General features: G+C 43.2%; 2 protein-coding genes across 6 annotated transcripts; both read left to right on the forward strand.

The window, feature by feature from the left end:
* Positions 1-2498: 2498 nt before the first annotated feature.
* LOC119648578 lies at positions 2499-3046 on the forward strand. Its single transcript, XM_038050348.1, has 3 exons — positions 2499-2551; positions 2618-2820; positions 2964-3046. Exons 1-3 carry the CDS (start codon positions 2514-2516, stop codon positions 3044-3046), a joined length of 324 nt encoding a protein of 107 aa, XP_037906276.1. The 5' UTR covers positions 2499-2513.
* An 8352-nt stretch (positions 3047-11398) lies between these two features.
* Positions 11399-12238, forward strand: LOC119647626. 5 transcript variants are annotated; one of them, XM_038048678.1, is made up of 3 exons: positions 11399-11556; positions 11676-11706; positions 11762-12238. In XM_038048678.1, exons 2-3 carry the CDS (start codon positions 11700-11702, stop codon positions 12205-12207), a joined length of 453 nt encoding a protein of 150 aa, XP_037904606.1. In that variant the 5' UTR covers positions 11399-11556; positions 11676-11699; the 3' UTR covers positions 12208-12238. The 5 variants fall into 5 exon arrangements, with proteins under 5 accessions (XP_037904606.1, XP_037904605.1, XP_037904608.1 ...); XM_038048677.1 differs by having other exon boundaries at positions 11399-11706; XM_038048680.1 differs by lacking the exon at positions 11676-11706 and having other exon boundaries at positions 11399-11675.
* The last annotated feature ends 3194 nt before the right edge of the window (positions 12239-15432 follow it).

Here is a 15432-nt window from a genome sequence, read left to right on the forward strand (position 1 = left end):
GAAGCAACTTAGGTGCGTGGTTGAATCGGAGGTATGGTGAGACTAACTTTTTCCTCATTCAATTTTTAAGTGGACATGGAGATTTTTAGTCTTAGCTGCACAAGATTGGAGAAGTTCGATCTCCGGATTGTGTGTTTTGCAATGGAGTTGTGGGCGACGCCAGACAACATTGTCGAAGAGATGCTGGGAAGTGCTGACAGGTGGAGCTGTGTTGCCCATTACACCGGGTCCTTCTCGTTGCTAAGAAGCTTGACCGGGGGATTGGTCGGATGGCACGGAGTTCCTTGAACTGACAGTTCCCTTCCTCCTCTCCCCGCCAGTTGGTGAAAGAAATTCCCTGGTTTGAAGGCAACGCAAGGCGGGAGAGTTCGGGGACTATCCCGAAGTAATGTGACAAACGGTTCCAGGCTACTGCTTTGACGATGGGGAGGTGTTAAGTTGGTAGTCTGACGACGTACCGAACCGGGAATCCAAAACTGTGTGCGTAAATGCATTAAGTAACCCTACCCCCTATCTGGCGATAGTGCATTCCATTGTATGGCATAACTCGCGATGGAGAACACTGTCACTTTTACTTTCAGATCAACATGTCCAAGGATATTTGGCTCACACACTGATCAAGATCTTCATCAGCCATTGATCAAAGCTAGAACACTGGATTGAATTGATGAAAGTGTATTGATATAAGATAAGATTGGTCGATAAACCATCCTGAGTGACCAGAAACGACAAAGAGGAGAGAAATATTGCAAACATAAAAAGGAACTGGCGAAATTGACAGTGAAGATCCTCCCGCAAATACTGAAACTCCATCAAAGTGTTCCATCGACAGGCTCGGGAATGTGGGGGGAGGCCATCCATTAACTAAGGTAATCTTTGCGAGATCAGGAAAGAAGAGGAAGTCTTCAAGTCAAAAAGTCTAGTTTCTCCTCATTTCAGTATAATGCATGCAAAATACGAAAATAAACTATCATCATCACCACCGGCGCAACAACCGGTATCCGGTCTAGGCCTGCCTTAATAAGGAGCTCCAGACATCCCGGCTTTGCGCCGAGGTCCACCAATTGGATATCCCTAAAAGCTGTCTGCCGTCCTGACCTACGCCATCGCACCATCTCAGACAGGGTCTGTCTCATCTTCTTTTTCTACCATAGATATTGCCCTTATAGACTTTCCGGGCTGGATCATCCTCATCCATACGGATTAAGTGACGCGCCCACCGTAACCTATTGAGCCGAATTTTATCCACAACCGGACGGTCATGGTATCGCTCATAGATTTCGTCGTTATGTAGGCTACGGAATCGTCCATCCTCATGTAGCGGGCCAAAAATTCTTCGGAAGACTCTTCTCTCGAACGCGGCCAATAGTTCGCAATTTTTCTTGCTAAGAACCCAAGTCTCCGAGGAATACATGGGGACTGGCAAGATCATTATCTCGTACAGTAAGAGGTTTGACCCTATGGTGAGACGTTTCGAGCGGAACAGGTTTTGTAAGCTGAAATAAGCTTTGTTGGCAGCCAACAACCGTGCGCGGATTTTATCATCGTAGCTGTAATCGGTTGTGATTTTCGACCCCAGATAGGAGAAATTATCAACGGTTTCAAAGTTGTAGTCTTCTATCTTAATGGTCTCCGTTGCTTTTTTTTGACCAGTTCGATTCTATGTTGTTCGTTCTTTCGGTTTTGGTATACTTCGTCGTGCCTTCATTAATGTGCAGCCCAAGATCTCGCGCTACCTGCTCTATCTGGATGAAGGTGGACTGTACATCTCGGGTTGTTCTTCCCATGATGTCGATATCGTCAACGTAGGCCAGTAGTTGGGTGGACTTGAAGAGGATGATGCCTCTGGAATTTACATCGGCATCGCGAATCGCTTTCTCCAGGGCCAGGTTAAAGAGGACGCATGATAGGGCATCCCCTAATACGCATGATAGGGCATCCCCGTAATACCGAAGTGGCAGGTTTTGGTGAGTAAAAGTCTCATATAATCATATGGCAGGACGGTGTGTTTTGAACCTTTCGATCCAAAAACCACTAAGAAAAAACAGGCAGACGTTGTAAAGAGCGGAACGATGCATTTGAATCTACAATTGTATCCTTTTTAGTATTTTTTATTTAGTTGAATTGAATTCTTGGAATTTCTGAAGCTACGAAATCATGAATGATAATAGATAAATAGTGTTCAAGCTATCAAAATCCAATTTCTCATAAATCCTTTCTTGGTGGTTAATCCGGATTGCATTCTAACATATTAAAAGCCAAGTAAATTTAACATGAATGTTTATTTTCGGTACTTGTGATTGGCTAAATAAAAAGACTTTATGGGAGATTTTGTGTTTATATCATGTTCGCCGAAAAGGTAAATATTCCACTAGGTAGCAGCTAATCCGAGCCACTTGAAGTAATACGACAACCATGAGAAGTAAACAAAAGAGTGGCCATAATATTTGAGCCCTGAGCTGTATCTAAGATCAATCAGTATACGTTAAATATATTAAGTTTTCAGTAGGTTTATGGAAAATATGTCACAATCCGGGGGAAGTCCTTTAAAGTAAGTGTGATTTGCTAAAAATTTGCGTTTGGAATATTTTACTATAGTGAAAGCCTTTGATTACAGTGGCATTTACGACCGAAGAAACAACATCTTGAAAAGTGAAATAATAAGTGCAACTCCTGTGGATCTGAAAGAAAATCGCCAGGAAGATCAGATAAAAGATGCGGTCACTCAACACCCGGAAGTGGTATATAGAGCTCTTACTTCTAAAGAGACCCAACACTCTACCATACTTTATGTGATCCTATTTGCCGCGTATTTAATCGGTTGGTATTATCTCATACCATATGTGCCAGTCGGAATTAAAGGTTTATTTGGAATTTTAAAATTAATGTTACGATAAAATAATTAAATTGTGATAGTTCAAAATGAAGGTGGAAAATTTTATTCAGTTTCCAATTCACAACAGTGGACTACGGGGGTTTGAGTTGCATACACAAAACATATCTGAATCGTGCGGGCATCCAGGATATGACAGCATTTCCCAAGTAGAGATACTGACAATACGGGGGAGGCTTGTTGGCGAACTACTTCGACTGACAGTTAAGTCATCATCAAAGCTTTAGATTCAGTGGTGACATCTTCTAGGTTGGTGAGTTAGCATTTATATAACTGAAGAGTCTGGGTTGTTTTCGGAGGGGAATGAGTGAACCGATGAGTTGGCCAGAAAGGGATCCGCTATCAACTGGTTACGGGAAGGATCACGCTTACTGTCTGTACTAAATCAATCCGGACACGTGAGATTACGAGTGCTTACACACATCACATTGATCTGCACAGGGAGACTATGCCGCCAGATTGGCATATCCTATAATACGCAATCCCGAAACAGCGGTAAAGAAAGCCAGACCCTCATGCACTTGTTTTGTCCAGATTATTATTAAGCCAGGTGATGAACAATAAGTAAACGGTTCTTTGATGAATTCAAGGATATGTCTAACTGTAGGGTAGGAGGGTCAACTCCAGACAGTTGGAATGCCCATTCGATTTTGCTACGACCTCCTTATAACGGTCATGGTTTTGGAAATTGTGGTATCAAAACATTAAACTCAAATTCCCTCCATAAGAGGACAAAGAATGCTGGTGCGATTTTTGTTTCTACCGACGTTAACTGATAAACGGTAAAATTTCGTGATGATGTTTGTATGCCACAGGGTCACTACACATTCTCCTCTGAGTCACGGATGTAACACGGATGAGAATGACACTTTGTTCTCTGCCTTTGGTCTGCCGTATGTTTGTAAAGGCTGTGTTGTCATAAAAAATGTCGAAAAACCGCTTCATGTTGATGTTGCATTATATTCCGCCCACGTCGATCTTGAATACTTGTTGGGAAGAAGCCTGGATACTTCGATAAAGTCTTTCGTATAGATTTTATAGAGGTTCTCTAACACCAGTTATATGGACGGAAACATGGGTAAATGAATACAAGTCTTTATACAAGGAAACTTTCCCTCCTTCGTTATGCGCTTTCAGTGTTAGACGCAGCAGTCGCATGTGCTTGAGACGATTTTTGTATTATTATTCTGTTAAGGGAAAGTCGCACCGCGTCCTTGAAGAACTATTGTGCCCCTTTTACTGGTTACAGTGTACCTGTTGATCATAGTATCTCAAGCAGGCCTGTAACCGTTAGGAACTTTAGTATGTTCCCCACTTTCAGAAGTTTCAGCTTTGCATCTGGTATTAAGTGTTCTCCCAGATGTATCGACCTACTTTGCACAAGTGCCGGACACTGTCCCAGGACGTGCATAGAGGTTTCGTCCTCCTCCTCACAGAACCTGCAGCAGTGTCCGTAGATATCCCTAGCTTCCTTAGGTGACAGTTCAGCCGACAATGGCCAGTGAGAATTCCCACTATGATTCGGAGGTTCTTTTTGGTGAGGTTTAAGCAATCCTTTGTAGGCATGGGTTCGTATCCCCCAATAAGCACCCTGGACTGCTCCATCCCTGGTAGGCCCGCCCAATATAGTTCCCTCAACCGTTTCTCTTCGTTTCTTCGATTCATAGCCATGGAACCGTTTCCGATTCCACAGAAGGGTTCTGGCCCGTGTAAAGGCATCCCTGCTCCCTTCTTGGCTAGTTCATCCGCTGCCTCATTGCCTTCCAACCCAGCATGGCCTCGAACCCAAAGTATCCAGACCTTGTAGGACGAGCCGAGTGTATTCAGTCTCTCAAGGCATTCCCATACCAGTTTAGAGTTCACTTATTCTACATCCTAGAAGAGCAAAGGGCAAAACATCGATCTATCTCACCTTTCTCACCTTTTTATTATCTCGATAGAGCTCAGGTGGTATGGTGTTGTTTTTGTTTTTCTGCAACTGACTAAATGAGTTAACATCTGGAAGAATCAGGGCTTAAACTATCAGCCTCGACCCGGTTTGACTACTGGTGGTTTTCGACGTATTATCCAACTAGAGTATTCTCCAATGATATTACCATCATTGCATGATTACAATCATTACAATCATTGAATCGGTCAATAGCTGTGGGTATATAGATGGATCCTTTCGATTACCCTGAATGTCCCTCGGCATCTACATGTGCGCTTTCAAAATGCCTGACTGGTGTGGCAATGTTCTTTGAAAGCCTGATATGCCTTACAGTCCTGTTTTTGGCATACATTACATGAAAAGTACCGATTTTCGATGTGACATATTTGACCAAATGAACGTAACAGTGTGAAAGGTTGCGGTTTCTTCTAGACGTGTTTTCTGGGATTGTTTGCCTCATAGAAGAGAATTACTTCGGTTGAAATATCATAAGATAATAGCGCATCTGAGCGATCCAATTGAAGTTGCCACAGATACAATATTTTCTTCCATTGACATAAATAGGGCTATGATCTTAAAAAGACGCGTCCGCTTCAGCCTGGTCACGCGACCACTTGGGCTAGAGCGGGGCGGGGATTCGTATTTACCAAAATCTATCCCAAGCCTCTATACGTCTTGCGTGATGTAGCACACCCAAATCATTCATCAGAATGTCGACTAGCATCACGCGCGCCATCACCAAAATGGCCTCACCGGAAATGGTTCTAAAAGCGCTTCAAACTCTCAGAGTCACCAACCCGTCAATAATATTCAGCTGCTTTCTTTTCTAAGAGTAGACAACCGCCTCCGCCCATATAAGCAACGCGTAAAGCAAAATAAACCACTCCGGCTAAAAGCAATCTTCTACAGCGTTTCGACCCACAGACGTTCGGCACCACACTATTGAGCCTTGTGGTACCCCACTGTGACGATGTACACTTTGGGGCCATGATTTCCAGTAGCAGAGGGTTCTCTTTCAGAGGTAATTCTTGACTAAACTCGCCAAATATCCAGGAACACCTATGTCACACAATGTACCTTTAATTCGACTCTAGTTGGGGAAGTTGAATGGGTTTTTGACATCCAGTGCTTTGTTTTGAAAAAGTCGGGCCTAGCCTTCAGTGCCAGCTTCAAAGCGGGGGATGCGATGCTAACGTGGGGCCTTGTTGTGGAGGCGCGAGCTGATTAACAAGAATTCGTCCGAGCTCCGCAACAGAATAATATAATTCACCGCGAAGTGAAACTCGCCCGCCTGAGTAGCTCGCCTACCTGTTGGTAGCGGGGTGACAGCGGGGTGAGAGGCCGGCAGAGCAATCCTGGAAGTTGAGTCGAGAATTAGTTGTCAGAAAAAAAAGCTGAATTGAGTTTTTGCTACCGATTATACGACATCTTTTCTTCAGCTCGGTAACTGGAGGTATCACAAACCCGTTGACCTGGAATACCGTTTCCTTTCCGTCGTTTTGGTAATGAGGGATAAGAGTGGCCGCTGTTTCTTTCAGAAGGCGCGGATAGGTTACCTGGGTTGACCTTCGCATCCTTTTCTTTACTATTCTGAAAGCTAAGGATTTATATCGGGATTTTCACGTACCTGTTTGAAGCAGTTTCTTTTACTGTGCATGAAGCAGTTGTGTGTTGCCACACTCACACCACTTTGAACGGCCATGTAACATCCAAATGTCCCAAGGAGTAGGTGGGGTGTTATCAGTAGTATTCGCTGTTAATTTAATGCATTTTATACCTCACTAGGGGTTCAGAGTTCACTCAAAATACTCCCTGCAGTCGTGAAAGATTTTACTGTTGCAAACCTGTGAATCATTACCTGGAACCTGGTTGTGGGCAGGATATTGATTACGAGCATCAGCCCATCATAAGAAACATCGCAATAGTACAGGGCTGTGCCCCAACGGAGATTTTCGACACAGAGGTCCATTACTAATTGAATACAGTTCAGGAGTGTGCTGAGACGTCCTAAGAGTGTGATTGGAATGGGTGATCTGAATGTCAAGGTGGGTTTTTGAAAGTCAGAATGTGATCATTGGCGACCATAACCCCACGGCCGAAGTATGGGTCGCCCCTAGGGCACTTGGCGCAGAATAGTAGGGGAGGAGTGCGAGCGACTCGGGAATTCGTAGAGGGTGCTGAAAGGCATTTCAGCTAACCGCGAATGTTGGCGTGTAGGTGTGGTTGAAGCACTATAACTCACAAAGGGGTAGAGGGCAGCATATAGCTAAGATTTGCTTCCCTTTTAACCTTAAAAAGGAACCTTCCATGTTCGAAATATCCTCAACGTCTGATTTTCCGCAGCTTGACATCTCTTTAATTCCGAGCATCCTTGTTTGACCCATGGGTACTTTTCAAAGTTTACCGCACACTTCTGTAGCTTTCGAAATTCGTTACCGTGACATATCACACAATATTCAAAATATTAATGCTTTTGAGGTTCCTTTCGCAAAACTTTTATGCTGCTTGAACTCCCATTGTCCGGAATGTGATCGTTTACAGATTGGTTCCTCGCCCTAGTCACTCACAAAAATAGAGTTGTTGACAATTTTTAATTTTTTGTTTTCTTTCTGTTTTCTGTTTGCACTCGTGTAATTGGGCTATTCTTCGTTTATTGTCGATTAAATAAGTACTAAATACTAAAAACGGCGTAAGGAAACGACTGCTCGTATCAGATTGGGAAACCAGATCAACACTTCAAATTCAGCAATCAAATACCTTCGAGTGATGGTAGATGCGAGGTTGAATTTCAAATAGTATTTACAAATTTGCATTAAGGTCGCCTATGTTAGCATGACTGGCTTATAGCTGGAGTGGCAAGTTATGCTGCTCTACGCAGGGTCATTTTGGGCAACTGCACTGCATAAAACATGCAATGCTTAATAGGTGAGCGCGGTTTGTAGAAAGACCCCGTAAGAGTGCTCTCTTGTTTTAGAACTATTTCAGACGAAGCGGCCTACGAGGTAGTCGGAATGATGCCGATCAATATTTCGGCCGACGAGATGACGCGCATCTATGATGGACTCGGTTCTTCTTCTGATCGGCACATAAAAACACCGAAAGGGAGGAATCATTCAACAAATGGCAATAACAGTGGGATGTGGTGTGATTAATCTCCAGCATCAAGTTGTGTACGCAGATAACGCGTGATGAGGTAAACTATGCTCTTAAGCAGTTTCCCACGGGATATGGGGGATACCGCAAATACCTGTATAGACCTAAACTGGACAGCTCACCTAACTGGGTGACATTGGTAGGAACAGTAGGACCAGAAAGTCTAATGGGGAGAATACTTGCATGCCAGGAGAATTGTAATGCAGTAATGGGGCGGATTCAGTGCAGAGAGTTGTGTAACTTCGAGAAAAAGATCAAAAGAAAGTTAACAGATTTTAAAAAGGTTTCGTTTTCAACGAAACTTCAACAAATTGGGCAACCGGAAGCTGAACGCTTCAAACGATAACTCTGGCCTATTATAACTTTGTTAGTAATGGTCCGATTTCTATCAAACTTGGTAGGATCATGCTGTTCAAAAAATAGGTGATGACGGTTTCTTACCAGGGCAGAGGCAAATCGTCAGACGCTGCCTCACCTCTGCCCTAGGAGCAGCGTGACCGAAGCGGCTCTTAGATCGTAAGTGCAGAACACAACATGACTACGAATTATATTGAGCGCAAATCGGCCTTATTGGCCAGAGTTTGGCCAAAGCTGAAAATATTTTTTTGGGTCTGACATTAAGTTGATGCCGACTTAGGACCCCACAATTCTAAAAAAAATATTATGCTGTTGTTATAGCCTGCAATGTTGTGAAATATCATGATTCTAGGATGAACTTAGGTGGGGGTTTGCAGTAATATACCACTGTTAACTTTATTTCAATAGAAATCGGCATGGAGGGTATTTCGGAGCATTGCATTTCAAGCGGATGTGTACTAAAACTGACTCTGATCCACTGCGTGGTGCTTACAGGTCGGTAATGTTATCACTAAAACGCAAGCGCTCCCCACCGATTACTTGTCTTTTGTTGCTGCAGAATATAGTGAAGACTCTCTTCCCAGAGGATGTGAACTATGCAAGTCTCCCTGCGATACATGTAAACTCCGACCAAATTTCTGTAGTGGTCTAATAGGAAGTTCTAGATGCAGCAAGGAAATTCGATGAAAACAAGACCCCTGGCCCGGATGGAATTCAAAATATCGCCTTGAAAGTGGCATCCAGGAAAGAACCATGTTACCCAAGTTTTTATGACATGCCTTCAATAAGGCAAAATTCCCTGAGCCAGCTACAGAAGCTGGTACTTATTCGGAAGCCAGGTAAACCATTGCGTAGAGGGGTCGCCCAATGGCCTACCTGGCTATATCGACCGATATGTTTGGTCAATACCATTGGAAAACTATTTGAATGAGTAATATATGTACAACAGACTGCTCGCTATTGCTGAAAAGGACGGAGACCTTTCTGACAAGCAATTCGGATTTCGTAAGGCGAGATCAACCCTCGACGCAATCAACATGGCGACTCGCCTGGCTCGGGCTGCAATGCAAGACGATAAATGCTGCACTTCAAAGTGGACGAGAATCGTTGAGGCTCTAGCCAAACTACAGGCCCTGAAATACATTGTACGCATTGTTGAATTTCTTCTTGGGAGAAGATTGTAGTGCGACTCGGACGATAGGTTGAAATTATTCCCAGTAACGTGCAGGGTGTTACAGGGTTCGGTTTTACTGTGGTTAATAATGTATAGTGTGGGGTTTTGACGCTACGCCTTCGTAACAATGTGATAACCAAGCGATAAGAGAGATCAATTCCTGGTTCATTATCACTAACTAGCAAAAGAAGAAAGGACACAACTGTGGAAATTAAAGTTGGCGAACAATCAATTTGCTCCCAACCATCGCTTAAATGCTTGAGAGATAATGATTGATAAAAGGCTGAACTTCAAAAACACATTGAGTGCGCTTCAACTAACGCGTGTTCCAACGTAACGATCTCGAGGATACTACCGAACATTGGTGGAGCAAGTCAAAGTCGACGTCGTTTTATTTGAAGGGTAGTTAGTTCCGTGCTACTCTACCCAGCTCAAGTTTGGGCAACTGTTCTTGAAAACAAACCAAACTGTGGAAAACTAGGGATGGCGTATCGGCTAAGTGCACTCCGTGTATGCAGAGCTTTTCGAACAACATCAGGAGAAGCAGCATATGTACTAGCAGGGATAATCCCCATAGACATGTTGGCGAATGAAGGTCGACGTCTCTACGACGTGTTGCGATTGGGGAGTCTAGCGTATTTCGACGGCAACTGGCACGGTGGGAATCTGCTTGCTAAGTCGCAAAATAGTGAAGGCGAGTCACAAACTGGCCATTGGAACTACCACATTATTCCGGACAATCATGGTGAATTAAACAACGAGCTAACGTAGTTCCTAAGTGGACATGGAGGTTACCGAGCTTGTCTATATCGATTTGGTCACGAACAGTCATCATACTGCCCAAGATGTGGTAACGTGGCCGAAAATGCGGAGCATGTTTTATTTGATTGCCCCAGGTTTACCGCGCACCGAACTAGACTATAGACGGTCGCAGATAGGCGCTTGAGTCTCTAAAGTACTATGGAGTTCATGTTGGAGTCAACGAAGTCTTGGCATCAAGTTGTGGAGGAGCTGAAAACTATTTATCACCAGCTTCGGCAAGAAGAGTTGCGAAGAAAACAAGAAAGGAGAGAACCATAATGAGCCGCAGTTAAGAACTGCTTCAGCCCCGCGATGTTCTATAGCAGTCCCATGGGGAGAATTGAAGAAGAAAGAGTTGGTTTAGTGAGTAACAGTCTCACATAACTCTAGGCGAGCAGCCAGCAGTAGGGTTTGAACCTTTCCACATTTCAACGACAAAAACAAAACCAGATAGACTGTAGATCGATTTTAATAAGGTTTTATTTTAGACAATACCCTACGAGTGGATAACAAGGGGCTCATATAATTTTCAGCCCAGTCCGCATAATTTTCACCTCGATCCTTGTTTTTTGCATAATTGCCTCCCCGGATTCGGATTTGGTCTCTACCGTCTCTCTGAGTTCAACTGCAGAGATGATTAGGTCAATGGTCCTCATGCCACTATCCGATTCAGGATGTTTGCGATTAGGTTTTGTGGTTTGATATTTGGCCTCTTATATCGTTTCCATTTTTATTGTTCGTTAGTTAATTGTGCCTTCGTGCCAGTATCGATCAATTTATTTTATTTCATTTTCATTTGGACAATATAAGAAATTTCTTGCAGCTTTAGTAGGATCTTTCTTTTCAGAATGCCATCATCTATACTGGCAATTTTTATATTAATCCTAACCCAACTGTAATGAAAACAAATCTCACGGTATTTCTTACAATATCCAATCTAAACAGAACATTTCTAAACAAGATTTAAATCAATTTGTTGATATGCGATATCAGCATATTTTCAGCGCGTATTGAGCCAAAAGCAGATAAGCTTATATTTCAGTTTGTACCAAGACTGCCAGTTCCTCATATTCTTCAGTTGCATGAAGGCTCTGTGGCATACTTCCACTTAGAGACGAGAACCGTGAAAAATGTGAATAACATAAACACAAGAAATATAGTGATAACCATATCGCTCCGGACCATCTATTGCGGCTTTCTGTTAGTAGCTGACCAGTCTTTCGGGGGCGCATCTAAGGATTGTATCTAGTAAGTCAGTGGGAAGTTTACCATTATTTTGAGTGAAGAGACTTTGGATGGAATGGTTCTCTTTCTGAAGTTTCTGAAGTAACTGGTATTGCTACACTAACCTACATCGCTGTCCGTAGGTACCTCAATTGCTTCGTGAGCACATGCTTAGTAAGTAGAGAATAGTTTTTATTTATAAAGGAGAACTCTTCCCTTACTTCCTCAGGTCACTTTAACGCTAATGGTGCTAACATGGAGCGCCGGTTTCTAAGGCCAATCAACACCAATATATCAGACATATACGAGTGCGATTTTCCTACGTCATTTTTCTCTGCCGAAGATGTGAGTGTCCCCAGTTCTCCGGAGACTCACCAACCAAGTATCAGTCCTGACAATCATAACAGTTCCACACTAAGACTTGAACGTAATCACATTCTGCATTCCATACGTTGTGTTAAAAGGAGTAGTGAATCAACAGAAGATGTGGAGGCATTCGAAGCGGATATCTCCCCCGGAAAAGTAGATGTGGCTGTACAAGTCAAAGAAATAATTTTCCCAAGGAAACGTGCGAAAACTTACAAGTTACAGTTGGTGGCATGTGGAGCGCTGCTAATGTTAGTTTTGATAGTTGGTATGACGTTCATTTTGGGGATATTTGTGCGATGGATGTAGTTCCTTGAATCAATAAAGTATTAATTCTGTCGTCTTACATTTTTAAAAGTAAAACCACTTTCTTAAAATATAAATCTGCGTTGATCCCCTTTTGAAATTCGTCGATCTCACTTTATGCAGATTTTAATGATTATTGGTTTTGCGCACAAAAAGGACATTTATTATCCAATGATCTAAATATTAGACACATGTAATCGGTCCCCTTCAATCAAATTGACGAAATCTGACAGTCAATTCATGGCTCTTAGAACTAAAAGATGAAACCCGATTATAATCGAGGTCGGCATTTGGTCCTGAATCGCTCGCCCATTACCGCATCTATCAATTGATATATCTGCCAACTCGAGCATAATTTCCGTTTAAGACGCCACGTGACCTTTCACGGCGATGAAGTCCTTTACATTTTTATGAATGATGATGTATCGTATTCGATAAGGACATTTCATATTAACATGATGCGGGCGTCTATTTGGTGACAATCGTAGGCTGGCGTTCGGAGGTAAATGAGGGGATGATTTTCATTCTCTTTGCAAACACTGTTGGGGGTGCGTGGTTATACAAAACAATCTTTTGTTAGAATTTTTAATTACTTCACCGTAAAAGTGAATTTTAGGGGCTCGATGTGCTTAGTTGTGAGATGAAAGTGTGCTTTGTAACGCCATTGGTGGTAAGAAGCCTTTTTTGGATTGAAAATGAAATCATGAGTTCACTTTGTTTTTTCAGGTGCTTTGATCTTATCTGAGGTGGACATAAAAGGATATATTCGGGGCAGTTATTGTTCCAAACGTTTTGTGTCTATGATGACAGGCCTTTTTATAATCACAGATACTGAGTTATGAGTATGAACTGATTAGCTCCCTTGGTTGAGTTTGGGCGATCTGATATGATGTGTACTTATACGGTGGAGTTGATGATAGTTTTGTGTGGTTTTTGGCTAGAGTAGATGAACTCGCATACGCACAGATTGTTGGATTTTGCAATAGTACGCCATTGAACTACCAATTAAACACTTCCTCGCCGTTAGAGAGCTAGCCTGAAACCATTTGTTACCTTACTTCGGGTTAGTCTTTCCGCTCACGCGCTTTGGGATACACATAAGTCTGGGAATTATTTTCACCAACGGGAGGGGAGAAGAGAAAGGGAACCCCCAACTATCCGGTGGAGCTCTTACTTCTTTTCAACAAGAAGAATCCGAACCTAATGCACAACACGAGTCCATCTGCCAGCGCTCCTCAGCATCTTTCCGACAACGGTGTTTGGAGAGAGCTCTCCTATATCTGCATAATGTTTCTGACGCCACCCAACGCACATATCAAAAGAGAAAAAGGTGTGATCGCGGTCGTTCACCACTCCATTGCAGAACACATAGCCAGGAGATCCTGTCTTTTCAATTTTGTGCAAGTAAGACTGAACGAATCAACCAACAACATCAAACCGCACTGGTCAAACACGAAGATGAATAAGGATAGGAGAATACAACTTTGAGACCGTTAACAATTTCTCCTATCTAGGGTCGAAAATCACAACCGATAACAGCTACGATGATGAAATCCGCGCACGGTTGTTGTCAGCCAACAGAGCCTATTTCAGCTTACAAAGACTGTTCCGCTCGAAACGTCTCACCATAGGGTCAAAGCTCTTACTGTACAAGACTATGATCTTGCCAGTCCTCATGTATTCCTCGGAAACTTGGATTCTTAGCAAGAAAAATTGCGAACTCTTGAGAAGAATCCTCCGAAGAATTTTTGGCCACCTACATGAGGATGGACGAAATCTATGAGCGATACCATGACCGTCAGATTGTGGATAATATCCGGCTCAATGGGTTACGGTGGGTGGGTCACTTAATCCGAATGGATAAGGATGATCCAGCTCGGAATGGCTATGAGGGCAATATTTATGGTAGAAAAAGAAGACGAGGCAGACCCTGCCTAAGATGGAGCGATGGCGTAGGTCAGGACGCCAGACAGCTTTTAGGGATATCGAATTGGTGGACCTCGGCGCAAAACCGGGATGTCTGGAGTTCCTTATTAAGGCAGGCCTAGACCGGATACCGGTTGTTGCGCCGTTGATGATGATGAAGACTGAAAACCTCCGTGTTTCAGGCGAGTAAGGTTCAACAATAACCAGGATCTGGATATTCTTACTGGTCAAGCTGACTGCTTCGATTTTTTCCAGCGTAAGACTGAAACCATGAGTAGTCATCCATCCACTTACCTGGCGCATCAGCGTGTCAAATCTGCTTTGGGCCTGTAAGACAGTGCATCCGGCAAAAAGTGCCGCACCAATAACTACAAAACTGAGAAGGCGTGATTCTTCTGGCATATTGAATATGATTAGACAATCATAAGAAGCGTTCCTGAGATGTGACACTAGGATGAATTTTTGCGCTATCCCCTACGTGATCCCTTTCTCCGTCTGGTTCAAGTTTTACTGTCTCATAGAACAGGGAGTCGTTTCTCAGATAATACTGCAATATCCGTTGTTGTTTAGTGGACCTTGAGCACGAAATTAAAGGCATTTCTGACATGGAGTCGTCGAGCCCGGCGGATGTGTGCCTCCGCTTAATGAATCGCTCCACGACTTGCATAACAGTAGGCACTTTGGACCACCCTGCTATAAAACCTAACAGTTATGGGGATAAGTCTCCGGTAGCGTTTCAACGACTGTACTTCCGATGAGTTTTACGAGCACTTTCCCGGCCGTATCAAGTATATAAATGGTTGGTATGTAGACGATAGCTCAGGGTTACCTCTTCTTTTCCTGATCATCGCAAGCTTCAGCGCCGAGCGGGTAAGTTGGCCCAGTGGTGGACCACCAATTTTATATCTCTGGCAGATATCGTCGGGTCCTGGTCCCTTCTTGTTTTTTTTATAGGAACTGCCTCTTCCAACTATTTTATAGAAACAAGCAGGCAATCCACACCCAGGAGGATCACTGAAATCCGGTAATTTTTCCATGAACATTGAGGGCCAGTCGAAAGTCCAAAATGATCCGACATGAAACTTTTCAATGGAGTCGAGACTTAAACAAGGAGGTGGTCTCGTCTGAAGCCTCTTTAACCTTGTGTTCGAGTATATCATCAGAAAAGCGATCTTAATCGAAGCAAGTGGTAGCGCGGAGGACGAAATCATAATACCTACAATGCTACTATGAAGAAGTTGTATGGAGATTTGGAGTTAGGAGTAAACAAAGTAGGATTCATTCAGAGCATTTTAATGAACA

The sequence above is a fragment of the Hermetia illucens genome, chromosome 2, assembly GCF_905115235.1.
Source record: "Hermetia illucens chromosome 2, iHerIll2.2.curated.20191125, whole genome shotgun sequence".
NCBI lineage: Eukaryota > Metazoa > Arthropoda > Insecta > Diptera > Stratiomyidae > Hermetia > Hermetia illucens.